The sequence below is a fragment of the Typopeltis vanoorti genome, chromosome 17, assembly GCF_054136105.1.
Source record: "Typopeltis vanoorti isolate ZY-2024b chromosome 17, IOZ_Tvanoo_1.0, whole genome shotgun sequence".
Classification (NCBI taxonomy): Eukaryota; Metazoa; Arthropoda; class Arachnida; order Uropygi; family Thelyphonidae; genus Typopeltis; species Typopeltis vanoorti.
The window spans coordinates 82,131,894-82,148,387 of record NC_143565.1 but is presented as its reverse complement, the minus strand read 5'-3'; the positions used below and the strand labels follow the sequence as shown (position 1 = coordinate 82,148,387).

The window sequence follows — 16,494 nt, the reverse complement described above, 5'->3', positions numbered from 1 at the left end:
TAAATAAATAAATGATATCCTCCTAATATTATAGATCTCTTTTTCTTTGCTTTTTGCTATCCATTTTGGATATCTCTTTCTTGGAAGCACAAAATTTATAAACAGACAGAAGGTACCTCTATGGGTCCTCATCTCGCCTTGCCAATTTTTGAAATATTTTGAAAAACAAGCTCTTGATTCCATCCCTCTCAAATCTTCCACCTGGTTGAGATATGTGGATAATGTGTTCTCTATTTGTCCCAGACAGATCAAACTCTTTCCTCTCTCACCACTATCGTCTTCTTCCTAGAATCCAGTTGACTATGGAAAAGGAAACTAACAACAGTTTAGCCTTGTAGAGTTTTTACCTCTACCTCAGTAACATGCCAACCCAATGGTAACCTTTTCAGTATAAAGGAAGTCCACTCACACAGGCAGATACATTCAAACTTCCCCCATTGCCTGCTCTTAACAATACGGTACCATTAAAACACTAACCAATAGAGCCTATAACACTTTTGTTCCTGTCTTCACATGCATGCCACACCAATTACCTTCCTCACCTCCAAACTAGGTGTCCTTTTTGAAGATATTACCCCCCCCCCCACACACACACCTCCTAACACTGTATAAGGTCCATATCTGCCCTACCTTAGAATACTATTCTCCCAGATGTCGTGATGCTTTCTAAAAATTCTTGGCGTTCAGAAGAGTACAATTTGATTAACTAGTGACCCCCTCTAAGAGACTTGCTCCAGTTGTACTGTTTTCATCTTATACCTCTTCTACAGGAATTTCACATGTGCTGTTCTATTCAACTGGAAGACATTATTTTTCCACTTTCCCTCAAGTTCATAAATACATGAAGAGCTGCTGGTCAACACCGATTCACTGTCCAGTTATAAGCATCATGAATTAACTTCTGGTCCTCCTCTTTCATTCCATCTACTTTTGTGTTTTGGAAGAGTCTTCCCTATTAAGTTTCTGCTACGGGATACAACATCCAAATGTTTAATAAACATATCAACAGGTTCCTTCTTTCTTCTTCACTGCTCACCCATAAACGAGATGGATATGCTATAGATTCTGCAACCAATGATATTTAAAAAAAATTTAATGAAAAAATACACACACAGAGTGGATAAAATTAGATGACATCTGGTATTTATAATTTTTTCCCCATTCATTGCAACTTTATTTTCAGAAGAATAATTGAATGCCTGTTTGTCCATAAGGTCTGTGTAGCCCTGTGGAAATGGTGCTTATATTCAAAGAACTAAGTGCCACCCAAAGAAAAACCAAGAGAAGTTCAATTCTAGTTGCTGACTAGCAGAACTTCTTCTAAGCCTTTCTTTCACCCGTTCCCAAGTCAGTCAATCTCTGCCACAGACACATAGGTTTTTTCCTCCCCAGTTTTTCATCTTGTAAACTCAAGAAAATCAACTGTAGAATCCTATTTCCGACAATAACATAGTGTTAGGGATCACGAGATGGCGGTAGGTGTCTGCCACACACTCTTCAACAGATGCTGTTTAATATCGCTGAGTTTGGGACAGTCATCTCGGACTGGTTAAGTGGAAATTGCCCCCCCCCCATCTCCAAAAGTTAGACAAGGCTAAAATGGTCTCGCTTATTTCTTTTAGGGAATAAAAGTTAGCAACTCCCCCCTCCCCCCAAAACCACATTCATATTTTCAAATTGTTTTTGGTGGACAAATATTGAAGAAAATTGATAATCAGATCTTCACTAAAGGTTTTGGATATATATTCTTATTTTAATTTCAACTGGACAATTTAACATGACTAGCAATGAAATACATTATTAGATGATTCGTCTGGATTATCCATGTTTGTTAATAAGATGGATATAACTTACCGCACAACTTCAACGACCTTCTCTGGAATTAGAACTTCTTTAATATACAATGCCATGATTCCATCAATTATTGACATGTGAGCATTCTGAAATTATATCATGTTAATAATTTATAAGAGAAATCTCATTATTAATATACTAAGTAACTTTAATGAACTGACAAGATACTTTAAATTAAAATGTACTCATATATAGAAAAGAAGGTAAAAAAATTTACTTACTATAATTTGGGAGTAATCATTCCTTCAGGTTAAGAATTTAGGGAGACACAACACACGTGTTAAAATAATTACTTTATTTAATATTAGGAAAGTAACTTGATGTTTCGACCTCTGTATTGAGGTCATCATCAGAAAAATACATATGTATAAGAAGCAAGCTTGGGAGTAATCAACTGAAAATCAAAAAATTCCAAGACTTATTTTTATTTTTTTTGTGATAAATCCAACCAAAAGAGGTTGGAAACCTAAGCACATTCTGGTGGCAGATGATTTTCATTAAGAGGCAACGAACATTACGGTAATAAATTATTTTACTCTTAGTCCACCCATGGTACTAAATATGTGATAGGTTTATCACCCCTTGGGGATGAGATTCAGATAAACAATTGTATGAGTGAACTAGAGATTACATAATCTGGTTCCTGCTGTTCTGTAAAATGTTGAGTGAGACCATGTCTAGTCACTTTTCAAGCCACATAAGGCTCCCAATAAGCACGATGGTGGTGGTGGTGGTCTCACCCTAGGCAAAGTTATAAATAAAAAAAAAGAAGATCATATTATTAATGGTAATTTGCACAGTACTGTGTTCTTAAATATGAATGCATGAAGCTTAAAGAATAAGCTTATGTGGCTTGTGATAATGAAGCATGTAATGGTAATTATAATGTCATTAGAAAAGACTGAACAGGTAAAATAAGATAGTGGAATTGTGTTATTACTTATTAGGGAAGGTTTGGACCTTCATATTGATGATATATGGAATTCCTATTTGGAACAGGAAATTGAGACAGTGTGCTGCATAATAAGCATGGGGTCTGTACAGTTGAGGATGGGAGTATGTTGCTGTAGTGGAGTAAGCAGTGATAATATTATGCACCAATTACCTAATCCCAGTCATGTGACAAGTTAGGTTCCAGATTACTGCCATAGAGAGAATCACTGCTCCACTTTTTCCTCCACTTGAAGCATGTAATGATTTAATAACATTTTTATGCAGTCATGTATGTGCATAAATGACATAAATAAAGCATTTATTTAAATAAGACATACAAACGAAAAATTTTCACAAAGAAAAAAGTTATTCTGAATAGCTTGGCTTAAGGAAACGCGTCAACTAGTTTTGGTCATCAATCTACAGCATTAAAACCTTTTCCATTTCAGCAATAAAACTCATGTAAAAATAATCATAATTTAAAATTATGAATATTTTTACCAATTGTTTATGTTAGTATATCTTTAGTCTTGGTTTCATAACACGTATATATTGCACTTGCAATGTGCCTATTATTTATATTATTAATTATTGTCAGAAGGAAATGTAAGGTTGAAAAATTGATGTACTTACTAGATTTTGATAGGTCACTTTCAATATTTTATTGTAATTTAAAATTGTTGAGATTTGTGCATTGTAAAGACATTCTCGTTATGCTAACAGAGTCGACGTATCAGCCATTATACGTAACTTCTTAGTTGCCACTTGCACGGAGTGTGCAAGTGGCATTAAACTCCTCACCGAGGAGTTGGGTGGGCTTCCTATAGCGAGTATTTCACTATTTTCCTTACATTGATTAGGAAAATCATAATTCATCAAAACAATACAATTGCCACCATCACCTAATACTTGCTGGTTCCATAGCAATTTTTACTATTATTACTACTACTATCAGCATTCTTAGATCATAATTTACCTACATATATGTTTTGCTGAAATGTGTAAATGTAGTAAGGCAGATAAATAAAAGTTCAATGAAATTAAAAATTAAAATCATAAAGAGTTTTTTTCACTTGGCTATAAATTAAAAATGCCAAGAAATTATGCTCTTGTTTAATCCTTCATCCAAGTGTAAACAAAGTTTGCATGTGAAGTTTCTTCCTGACTAGGCTACTTGTATATGAGAAAGAAGCTAATGACTTCACATTAATTGTCTTAGTATCCCATAATGCAAAGTACACATCGTTTCACTGTGTATAATGCTATACATTGTGGGTGAGTTGAGTTAAAATTATTCTTTGGGTCACTCATTGGGGTTAGTGATCTGAAGGATTGTCTTCTCCAAACACCCAAAGGATAATTTTAACTCATTAATTCTCGATCACCCCAATATACTCAACATTGGTTCCACTCAGTGATAGGCAAAGCCCACTACTGAGCAGGATCTGCTGAAGGGTCCTGATAAAGGCCATATCAATAGAGGCTATACTATAGGCAAGCATCTAATGATTGAAACCACTTTACATCAGCAGAAGCAAGACCCAGAAGAGATACCAATTAAAAATATCAAGAAATCGTATTCTTGTTTAATTCTTTATCCAAGTGTAAGCAAAGAAAGTTTGCATGTGAAATTCCTTCATGACAAGGCCACTTGTATATAGAAGCCACTGATTTTGCCTTAATTGCCTTAGTATCTCATAATGCAAAGCACACATTCTTTAGGGTGCATATATAATGCAATGCATTATGGCATTTTTAATTTAATTTATAACCAAGCGAAAAAACTCTCTACAACTCGCTATAATCCAGAGTATTTTAATAATAAATTATGACACATTTTTACTACTTAAAAGTATATGAGATATATATAACTTTTACATTACTTTAACCTTGGTATCTCTTCTGGGTGTGCTCCTACTGATAAGACCTCAATAAAGGTCAAAACCAGTCTAGATCATGGCCCTATCCATAATGCATAGCATTATACACACTGAAAGGATATATGTGCTTTGCATTATGGGATGCTAAGGCAATTAATGTGAAGTCATTAGCTGCTATATATATAATTAGCCTAGTCATTAAGTATATTCATGAGCAAACTTTGTTTGCTTACACTTGAATCATGGATTAAATAAGAATATAATTTCTTTGCATTTTTAATGTCAAGCTGAAAATTAAAACTGTTGTTGAAGAATTTTAGAATTAGATATATTTATGACAATCATTCTTATAAACAATTGTTTTACTTTTTTATTTGCAATTAGGCAAAAGGCCTTTATAAAAGGCTTTATAACCTATTTCAAAGAAAAAAAAGGATGAATTATTTGATATTTGAAAACTAAATACTGATGTGCCAAGTAGGCAAATAATGTTAGAAATTCTCTTTAGCAAAAAATGAATAACATTATGATAATTGTTTAATAAATATAAGTAACATGTTGTTGCTTTTTTTGTGCGTGTGTGTTTTTTAATGTTCATATCAGATTGGTGAGCATGGTTCTATTAATAACAATAAATAGTGGATACAGAAAAATGAAATGATCAACAAAAAGAGGAAAAAGATGCACCTCAACTGTTCGGAATGCGAAATATTATGTTAAAAATAATATAGAACACTTATAACATCAAACTGATGTTATAAGTGTTCAACAAAGTTAACAAATATAGCAAATTGCCAGTGATAACTGTTATTTGTGTACTCTGAGTAAAAATTCTTATTTTCTAGTGCAAACTTTGGTTTGCTTGTACTTCATAAATTGCAAGAAGCTTGTTTCAAAATGCTATGAAAAATAAGCTTTCATAGCTTTGCGATGAAAGCTTATGTTTTTTGCCCTTGGTTTCCTTTATGTGTGCATGCAAAATTCGATTATCCAACACACAACACTGTGCTTTAGCATACAGTTGTGTATTGTGGGAATGCGTCATTCTAGGGGCCCAAAAGATGTGAAAAAGTTATTTCCCAAGCTATTCAGATTAGAGTTCGATGTACTATTTTAATTTATTATAGGAAATTCAAGGATTTATTACATTTTATAGTATACGTGGGTGGTCTGAAAAGTTCTCGGCCTAACAACGAAAAAACGTATTTATAATTTCAAAATGATTTTTATTTTTCAACGTAATCTCCCTTAAGAATAATAGATTTATTCCAGCAATGCTCCAATGCCATTATCCCATCCCTGTTGTAGTTCTCAGTAAGATCTGCAAAATACTCCTCTACAGCTGCAATCACCTCTTGATTCGAAGAAAAACGCTGACCAGCAAGGAAGAGTTTTATTTCTGGGAAGAGAGAGAAGTCAGCAAATCTGGGGAATAAGGTGGATGTTCCAACAATTCATACCGCAGATCCCTTAATTTTCCCATTACAAAAACACCATTGTGGGCAGGTACATTGTCCTGGTGAAAGATGATTTATTTCTTCTGCAAACCAGGTCTTTTCTCACGAATTTTTTCGTCTAGTCTGGTTAAAAGATCGGAATATTATTCCCCGGTTACTGTTTTACCCTTTTCAAGATAATTAATAAACAAAATGCTTTTAGCATCCAAAATACCGATGCCATGACCTTTCCTACTGATGGAACCGATTTTGTCTTCTTTGGCGCTGAACAACCGACTTCTGTCCATTGTTTTGATTCTGGTGTGTAATGGCGAATCCAAGTCTCATCCAAAGTAATAAATTGACACACAAAATCAATTTTATTCTTGTTAAAATGCTCCAAGCACTGTTCAGAGATTTTCATTCCTGTGCATTTTTGATCTGCTGTGAGCAAGCGCGGCACCCATCTTGCACAAAGCTTTTTCATTTGCATTTTTTCATGCAAAATATATCCTACACGTTCTTTTGAAATGCCTATAGCCTCAGCAATTTCACACACTTTGACTCACAGGTCATCCAATATCATATCATACACTGATCAATGATTTCAATGACAAAAAAGTGAAGGACACTTTTTTGGACGTCCTTCACGTGGATCATCTTCAAAGCTGGTACGGCAGCATTTAAACTCGGCAGCCAATTTCTTAATTGTCGAAAACGAAGAAGACCAATGCCTATAAACTTTTATGAACTTCAAATGAATTTCTTTTAGTGTTACACCTTTTACAAAGAATTTTATACTCAATTTTATCCATTTCGAGGACATATAGACAACACTTTGGCTTCCGATAGCTATATAAACAAACTACTTGATAGAATGATTTGCAATTTCACAACGATGATTATGACAGATGTACCAACTTAGAAAAAAAAATCTTGCCGATAGTGTTGCCATTTATGGTTGGGGCTGAGAACTTTTCAGACCACCCACATACATATAAAATTAAGTTATATAAAATAAAATTATATTTAATAAATAATATTATTATTTATTATATATAACTATATTTATTTATTATAGCAATTAATAGCCAAATTCAGAAGAGGAGGAAAAAGGAATATAACAATGAATGAGAGAGATGATGTGTACACAGAAATGTACAGGGCCAATTCTCTCAAGAACAAACTAAGGGTGGGAAAAAAAGTGAATAATTTGTTATTGTAGAGCTATTTAGAATATTAATGTTATGGGGTTTGGTTGGGAATTTTCAGTAGACTGTTTAGTGATGATAATGCACTGTGAGGATATTTCACATGTCAACTTTTGTTTGCTTCAATTGGGTAAAGGATAAAAACAATATCTTCTATGGGTATAATGTATTTCATAACCAAGCAGAAAAACTTTCTACAAAAAGTAGAGTGTGATGTACAGAAATTTAAGGAGGTTAAAACAAATCACATACCATTTTAACTGGTGCAGTTTGTACAAGTACTGTTTCTGTAAGAGTTGCATCGTGAGGGTCCACAAGATAAATTCCTTTCCTAGTGAGTGTTTGGATAACACCATGATGATTTAGACAATGATAATTAGGATCACTGTAGATATTTGCTAGTGCAAGACAGTAGTATTCTGCACTTGCAAGTGAATGGACTATTTGAGGCTTCAGTCTATCTTGGTCCTATGGATGGAAGGGAGAAAAAATCCTGGCCATTAATTCTAGTGCTGTATATCTGAAATTCATGTAATGTAATTAAAAAAGCAGAATAAATGAAATTATACAGTGAATATGTTCAGAGGATGTAGGCACTAAGTAATAGTTTAGTTATTATTATTATACAGGTATCTCCATGGAATCAGAAGACTTATCATGGGAGATCCATACTAACCTTCATATATATATATATGATAACCTATCATACCTCTCTCTTAAACTCATTCACTGTCAGGACACTCAACTAATTCTGGCAATCCATTCCACTCATTCACTACTTCCCAAGCAAAAATCTAGTCCACACCCACTCTTACACCACTTCCAGGGGTGACCTCTATTCATCATGTATTGAAAATTTTCCTTTGTGTCAATCTTATAGAACTCCTTTAATAACTAAAGGAGTATGAAGAGACATTTGTTCAGTATGTTTGGATTTATACAGTGTATGGGTATTTGCCAGTGGCTGCTCTAGTTCTTACATGGTTAGAAAAAAGTGGAAGAATGGTAAAAGCATTCAGAGGAGCAATGATGCCCATGAAAATACTTATAGAATAGGTTCTGTTTCTTCACTGTGCCTTTTCTATAAGTATTTGCCAAATTCTGTATATCATCCAGACTTCTTAGGGAGGTCTTGGGTGCACTACCCAAATATGAAAACAATAATACTTCAATACAGAAGAAGATTGTTGAACAACAAGGTTAAATTTGAGATATCAAGCTTCAGTAGTCTGGACGGACTCATCATCAACATCATCATTATTAGTGTTATTATACAAGGTATCCCCACAGAGTCCAAAGACTCATTGTGGGGGATCCACACTAACCATTACTCACACAATACCTATCACATAACTATTCTTAAACTTATTTACCATCGGGGTGCTTGCAACTACCTCAGGCAATTCATTCCACTCATTCACCATTCTCCAACCAGAGAACCTAGTCTACACATCCTTACTAACTCTCATACACAACTTTCAGGGGTGATACCTTGTTTTCTTCCTGCTCCCCATGTATCAAAAAATTTCTTTTGTGTCAAACTTATAAAATTCCTTTAGTAACTTGTAAGGTTCTATCATGTCCCTTCACCTCCAGCTGTCAACTCAACTATGCAACACACACATCTATCCTCAACACAGGGAGCATTTCAAGACCCATCACCAGCTTGGTCACTTGTGTCTGAATCCCCTACACCACCTTCTGATCCCCAAGAAACCCAGTCAATCAAACCTGTGAACAGTAGTCAAGATGCAGCTGAATTATATAAAGAGAAATAACCTCCCTATCTTTACTTGTATGTTTTTCAACATCCAAATAATCCTTTAAGCTATTTCATCATCTTTTGCAATATGTCCTCTAAACTTCAACTCCCTGTTCACCATTACCTTTAAGTCCTTAACCTTATCAATTTCCTACAATCCAGTACCATCATTACAATACAAACTATAATCTCTTCTTCTGAAAGTGCATTACGTTACATTTTGCAACATTAATTGACACCATTATCCTTTACCCATACTGCCAATTTATTTAAATCATTCTGCAGGATATCAACATCACCTTTATCAAGCATTGCCCTCTCCAGTTTTGCATTGTCAGCAAACAACTGAATCTTTTTCTCTCTCTCCTAAATCTTCCCCATATCATTAATATGAACCATTAAAGTGACCCTAGTATAGAGCCCTGGGGTACCCCACTAGTCACTCTCATTTGTCTTGATTCCACCCCACCATACACCATCCTCTGATGTGTGTTATCAGAGGGTGGTGTACAATGGGGTGGAATCCATGCTACCAGCTGCATATCCATTCCTATTTGCTCTAACTTTTGTAATAGTTTAAACACATGGTATTCTGTCAAATGCCTTTGCAAAGTCCAGCAGTATCATGGTGTAGCCATCTTCCTTATCTTATTCTAATGTTGTTGCTCTATTACGAAATGTAAGTAAATTACTAAGGCAGGACCTATCTTTTACAAAGACATGTTGCTCAAATATATTGGATTCCTATCCAACCACTGCAAAGGATTTTATCTTTTACCTTTGATCTCTAATTTGCTTTCTCTGTCTTGGAACAACCTCTTTCCACTCCCTTGGAGTACTGCAAAGAATACAAAGAACACAATCCGACATGTCAGCTACAGCTAGTCCCAGCTGTATTCATATTGATAATTTTCAATATGCTGAGCACCTCCTGTTCATCCACCTCAATTCTGAAATCAGTCTGTAACATAAGCAACTACAAAATCTCTATCTTTAGCTTCTGTTGCCTTCCTACCATCTGCATCGATTGAAGTCATTCTTCCTCTTACTTGATACATAATGAAAAAACTGTTTTGGATTTACTTTGACCTGCTTAGCTAATTTTCTCTCATAATATGATTTGGCCTTTCTTAACATATTAGTCTCCTTTCTTGCTTGCACTTTGTACTTTCATGAGTATGATGATCACCCTTTTCTTTATATTTCCTCCACAATGTTTTCTTTTCTTTTCTTTTTTTTTTGCATCTCTTTAAATCTCTACTCATCCACTTAACCCCCACTTGGTTTATCCTTCTGAGAGTGGATACACAGTCTGATGCTGCTTCTCTCAAACAATCTCTAACTGCCCATGTTACTTTAACATTCGTTCTTTGTAACTTTTCAAGCCACGGCACCACTCCAAGATACCTTATAAGAGTGTCCTCATTACCAACTTCACAGTTCAACATGAACCCTTTCTTGACAGAGAATTCCACATTTAGCAACTTTCCAAAACAAGACTGCATGGTTACTCTCCCTGACTAGCGTTATGAAGTTGTTTCTTGGTTCCATTTTATAAAATGAAACTAGGAAACTTTATCTGCAGATGATTTTCACTGCCCTTTATAAGATCAATGCCCCACTTATTTGAAGCCTAAAGAGACTCAAACAAATACAATGTTTGGTCTCTAGAGTAGGGTGTTTGGATAATCTACAATAGCATTTAACCTACCCATTATACTAATATGCTATAGGTTTCCATCTTTCTGTTAGTAAGATTATTATTAATATTATTACTCCTTGGGCAACTCCAAGGAGTCCTTAGACTCATCAAGGGAGGTCCTAAACATCATGTCAACAACTATTCAGCTTCCACAGAGTATCTATCATACTTTGCTTTGAACTCACTCACAGTCATGGCACTCATAACAGACACTGGCAGCTTATTCCACTCATTCACCACTCTCCAAGCAAAAAACCTAGTTCTAACACCCTTGCTAATCACACTCTTGCACAGTTTCCATGGATGGCCCCTAGTTCTCTCACCACCAGACCTGTTCTAAAAAATATCCTCTGAATTAATCTTATAGAAACCCTTCAGTAATTTGAATGTCTCAAATCACCCCTCTTCCACCAATCAACCAATGTCTGCAACCCACAAATCTTCAACCTGTTCTCATAAGATTCATTCCATAGACCTGCTATCATCTTGGTCACTCGCCTCTGGATCATCTCTACCTCCTCCCCATCAAGAAGAAACCCTGGCGCCCAGATCTGGGCACAGTAGTCAAGATGGGGTCTTATCAAGGCTCGATACAGAGGAACAATAACTTGCTTGTCTCTGCTCATCAAAGTATTCTTCAGTAACCAAGTGATTTGATGAGCTGATTTAGCCACTTTTGCAATGTGCCCCCTAAACTTCAACTCCCTATCCACCAACACCCCAAAATCCCTGACTTCGTCAATCCTGGAGTACAGTTCCACCAATGTGGTATATTACTGCTAATCTTTTCACCCCAAAATTACTATAAAGAGTAACCTATAACAACAATATCAATAACATTAACACTACATTTTGTCCTTTTATTCTCACAATGATGATGATTATTATTCTTATCTGTATTTGTCTCTATACAATTTTTTGTATAGAGACAAATTCAGGGAGCCTCTTAATTTGCTATTCATTTTTCACTTTAATCAATTTTTTGTCATCTTAGGATATTTTCTAGACATATCAATTTTTAATCTTGGTTGCTATTCAACTATTATTACAAGGTGATAATTTCAATGTGAAATATACAGTATTTTATTTTCTCTACAAAAATAGCTAAACTCTGTTACAATTTGTAGTATAAATTATATGAATAAGCAACATTTATGCAAATTTACCAGGCATACACAAAATATAGAGCTTATTCTTATTATGATTTCCTCTCAGTGTGTAATCACTGTGAATTTTTGTTATCACAAGGTATCACAATTTATCATACTCAACTGAGATATGCATGTACAACACGATGCTATCAGATCTCTTCACTGAAATACATAATTAATATTTGACAGCGGCTGGCTATATTTAAATAATTTAATGTAGCCAATCAAAGCTTGAAAACTTGATTAGTATAACTGAAACAAAATCATTTGGTTTGTAACAGAATATAAGATTAAGTCATTTCACTTCACTGTGAGTGTTAAATCTATTTATACTACTAATTTATTCTTGTTTCCATGAACAAACTTTATTTTCAAACATTGTGAAAGAAACTTAATGGAACTTTGATTTACTTTATGACATTTATATCTGATTACATACAAACTAAACTATTAGTTTAGATTGCTTCAATTATACTAAGCAAGTTTTCAAGCTTTGGCTAGATTAAAATAATTATTTTAATGTAGTTGTTCATTAAGAAATATCCTGCAAAGCTAATTTGAGTATGCATTTAAAACAACTAAAAACAATTAGAAACTTCAGAAATAATTAGAAAGACCTATAAATTTCACTCCCTACTTTTGATAATTTCAGTATCCTTATCACTTTCCCTTCTTGGGTTATAACTTTCACATCCAGCTTATCCTGGCATAAACATATTACATCAATAATTTCCTTAGCCTCTAAAAATAATTTATAGTCTCCTTAATCTCTGTTTTAAAAAGAATACCCCATATTCTTTTTAAAACACCTCTCCTGCCCAACTTCTAGCACTTTATAAATCTCAAATCTGATTAATCTTAGAATATTGTTCCTTCATTTCATGCAGTGCACCCAAAACTTCCCTAAGAATTCTGAAGTGTATATAGAAGAGGGCAATCTGCCCTCTAGGTGACTCTCTCACACAGACTCTTTCCAGTTAATAATCTACAGATGTTCGTTTTCTGCATTATCTCTTTAAGGTACTTTCATTGGCACTGTTTCGCTGAAAACACTACTACAATACCTTCAACTATCCTTTAATCATGTAAGAACTACAACAACTACTGGTGAATACTTGTATTCGCTGAAAACACTACTACAATACCTTCAACTATCCTTTAATCATGTAAGAACTACAACAACTACTGGTGAATACTTGTATATAGTCCAACTCCAAACACAGAAACCAATGTTTGATCATTTTTCTTCATTCCATATTTTTCTATTGTATAACTTCCCCCACCCTTTTCAAGAAAATTGTCAATAGATTACTTCTTTCTCCCTAAACATTTGCCTACATGTGGCACTGATGTGTTAGAGGTGTTGCGATTTCTCATGTGTGCAGTCAATAAATAATAAATAACATATATCAGCTTTTCAAATTCAGCTGAGGTGAAGAAAACAGTCTGCAGTAGAGAGAGAGAGAGAGAGATTTGTTCAAGATGAACATCTCTTTAATATGTATTGATTTAGCATGGCTTATAATCTTTTCATCCTAAAATGCTTAACTTTCCACTTTTCCAAATTACACTAGCACTTATTATCCTTAGTCCATTGTGTCAGGATCATTCTGCAGGATCTCTGGATCTCTACATCACTGTGATTAACTATTATTCTACTCAATTTTGCATCATCAGCAAGCAATGTACAAATTAAATAGCAGTGGCCCAAGTACAAAGCCCTACAACATGCTGCTAGTCATCTACCTTCTCCTGGATTCTACTTTTCCATATACTACTCTTCGGTATCTGTCCATCAGCCATCCTCATATTCATGTCACAAGGTTCCTAGCAGTTCCCATTTCCAATTTATGTAACAGAGCTCCATATAGTAGCTTATCAAATGCTTTTGCAAAGCCCAACATCATCATCACATATTTATTCTCTTTATCTAACTCTATTATGACCAGGATTATAAACAGTGAGTAAATTCCTAAGGCACGACCTGCCCTTCACAAAGCTATGCTATCCCCCTCCCCAAGAAAAATCATTTTTACTAATCATGCCTGCATTTTGCCTTTGACCAGCTTCTCTATTACTTTTACACCACTCCTGTGATACTGATTGGTCTACAATTTGCTAACATTCCGTTCTTTTGGAATTGTTCTAGAGCTGAGATATTACAGTAAACAGGCTAATTAGAGGAACTGCCAATTCCCTTATACATTTTCATAATACATGGGCGAATGTATCATGGCTATATTGACATCAAGATTTTGCAATATCTTAATCCAATTCATCCACATCTATTCCCACATTAATCACTGCAACATCTTCACCTGGATTATGCAAATTTGCAAAGTTATCAGTCAATCAACTCAACTATTTTGTCTTCTTCTGTCACCTTCCTATCATCAGCTTTCATCAAAGTTATCCATCCATAGTTAATAATTCTTCATTTATTCACAATGCAGTGAAAGAACTCTCTGGATTTACTTTGACATTTCATTTGTACATTTCTTTTCATAATCTGATTTTGCCTTCTTTACCACGTCACTTTCTTGCATGTAATCTGTAATACTTGTGAACTTGCTAATTATCTTTCTCCTTATATACTCTCTACCCCCCCACTTCCATTTTTTTTGGTTCCCACATAATTATGCAACTCATCTATTTAACTCTTATCTGATTTATCCTTCTGATCTTTGGTATACTGTTTCAAGTAATTATCTCACAGCAGATAAATTCTATTTTCCTTCCCACCATGCGATTTTTTCCTATTTTGAATCTAAATTGGAAAAGTTTAAAGCAATCATTTTATTGAGTTAAGGATTGTGAATGTGTGCTTCACAACATCCTTGATCCCCCTGACTTCATGGTCTTCCCAAGTTTTATAGGGTGCTCACGAAGTGTTTAAAATGTGAATAACTTTTTTGATTATTAATTTCTTCATTTTATTTTTTTTTTTTTCAGGTATGCTATGTTCCATAGAATTCAATGGAATAATACTAAAGTTCTACACAAAAAATCATATAAAGAAAGCTGTGAAGCACATGTTCACAATCCTAACATTAATAAAAATTACTGCATTAAACTTTTTCAATTTTGGGAAGTTATCCTAAATTAGTTTCTGTGCCAGGGCATAAAACATTACAGGGTAAGGATTTTAGCAGGGCATGGGAGATAGTTAGGGGTCACCTAGAAGAGTAAGCAATATTAAATTGAATATGTAAGGTAAGTAGGGTTAATCAAGTAGGAATTAGATGGATGAGTGATATTGTAAAGTTTTAATTTTCTCTTTTTTATATATTATATCATATATGTAGTATGCTTTTGTAAAGTGTTATATAACTAAAGTCTTTAACTTTATGTCTTTACTCACTTACACTGCATTAACGCCCCCCCCTCCTCCTCTCTGCCTTGCCTTAATCTTTATTGCATATATGGCCAGCTTTAATTCTGATTGCCACCAGCCATATGCCTACAACTTATCCAGTCCCTTACGCTCTACAGCAGGGATCTTCAACGCATGGCCCGCAGAGCTCTTCGCCATGGCCCACCAGCCATATTGAAAAAAGAACTACTTAACATTAAAACGCGATTAAATAAAAAATAATTCCAACAAAGCCTGTGGACCACTAAACACATTGTAACATGCTTTCCAACACAAGGAAACGCTGTGCATTTGATACTTTACATAAAATCCTATAAAAATAAATATTAAATAGACATGCTTCCTTCAGCCATTTACCAGTGCCAAGCAGTACTAGTACTAACGTCGCAGGTAGATGGCTGAAGCAGTCGTTCGTTTGAGTATGATGTCTGGTGCCTTCCAGATACATCTTGAAGGTTCTTGATACTTCGTTATTTTCACATAAATACAAGAGGATGTCATCCACAGTCAGTCAGTCACGAACAGCGTGATATTTGTGTATAAGCGCACGCAGGTTCGTCGTGTCAGCCATAGTCTATTGTGGTTTTATATTGCCAGATTTTTTTCATTAGCGTGAGACATATTCAGTGGATAATAACCGTTACACGGCCATTCTGGATCATTTTTTTGGGTTCATCTTCTGTCACTATGGCGTCTACGAGTAAAAAGTGTAAATCAAGTGATTCTTGTTGGGTTTTTAATGAAAAGTGGATCAATTTGTACTTTTTGTGCCAATCGACGATAAGCCAATGTGTTTAATTTGCCGTGAGTCAGTGTCAGTATCAAAAGAATACAATATAAAATGACACTATAAGACAAAGCATGCATCCAATTTCGATCACCTTCAAGGGCAGCTTTGTGTGGACAAAGTGAACAGTCTCCAAATTGATTTAAAATACCAGCAGGGTATATTTAAAAAGCAGAGGGAAGAGAGCAAAGGTGAGTCAAAGTAAGTTATGTATTAGCTGAAAAAATTGCTAAAAAATCAAAAGTATTCTTGGATGGCGAATTTGTGAAAGAGTGTCTCATCACTACTGGAGATATTCTGTGCCCAAATAATAAGGAAATGTTTAAAAAACCAAGTTTGTCTGGGGTAACTGTAGCACGATGTATCGAAGAACTTGCCAATGACATTCAAGGAACTTTAAAAAAA

The 16,494-nt window shown here is 34.7% G+C and overlaps 1 protein-coding gene across 3 annotated transcripts in view; it reads right to left on the bottom strand.

Annotated features, from left to right (window-relative positions):
* Patronin (calmodulin-regulated spectrin-associated protein patronin) overlaps window positions 1-16,494 on the bottom strand; it is a 358,788-nt gene that overhangs the window by 268,851 nt on the left and 73,443 nt on the right. For all 3 annotated transcript variants that reach the window (XM_090407071.1, XM_090407073.1, XM_090407072.1), the window contains exons 4-5: window positions 7,567-7,782; window positions 1,855-1,940 (exon numbers count right to left, since the gene is read on the bottom strand). In XM_090407071.1, the coding sequence (XP_090263197.1) occupies window positions 1,855-1,940; window positions 7,567-7,782 (302 nt within the window). The remainder of the gene's footprint in view (window positions 1-1,854; window positions 1,941-7,566; window positions 7,783-16,494) is intronic.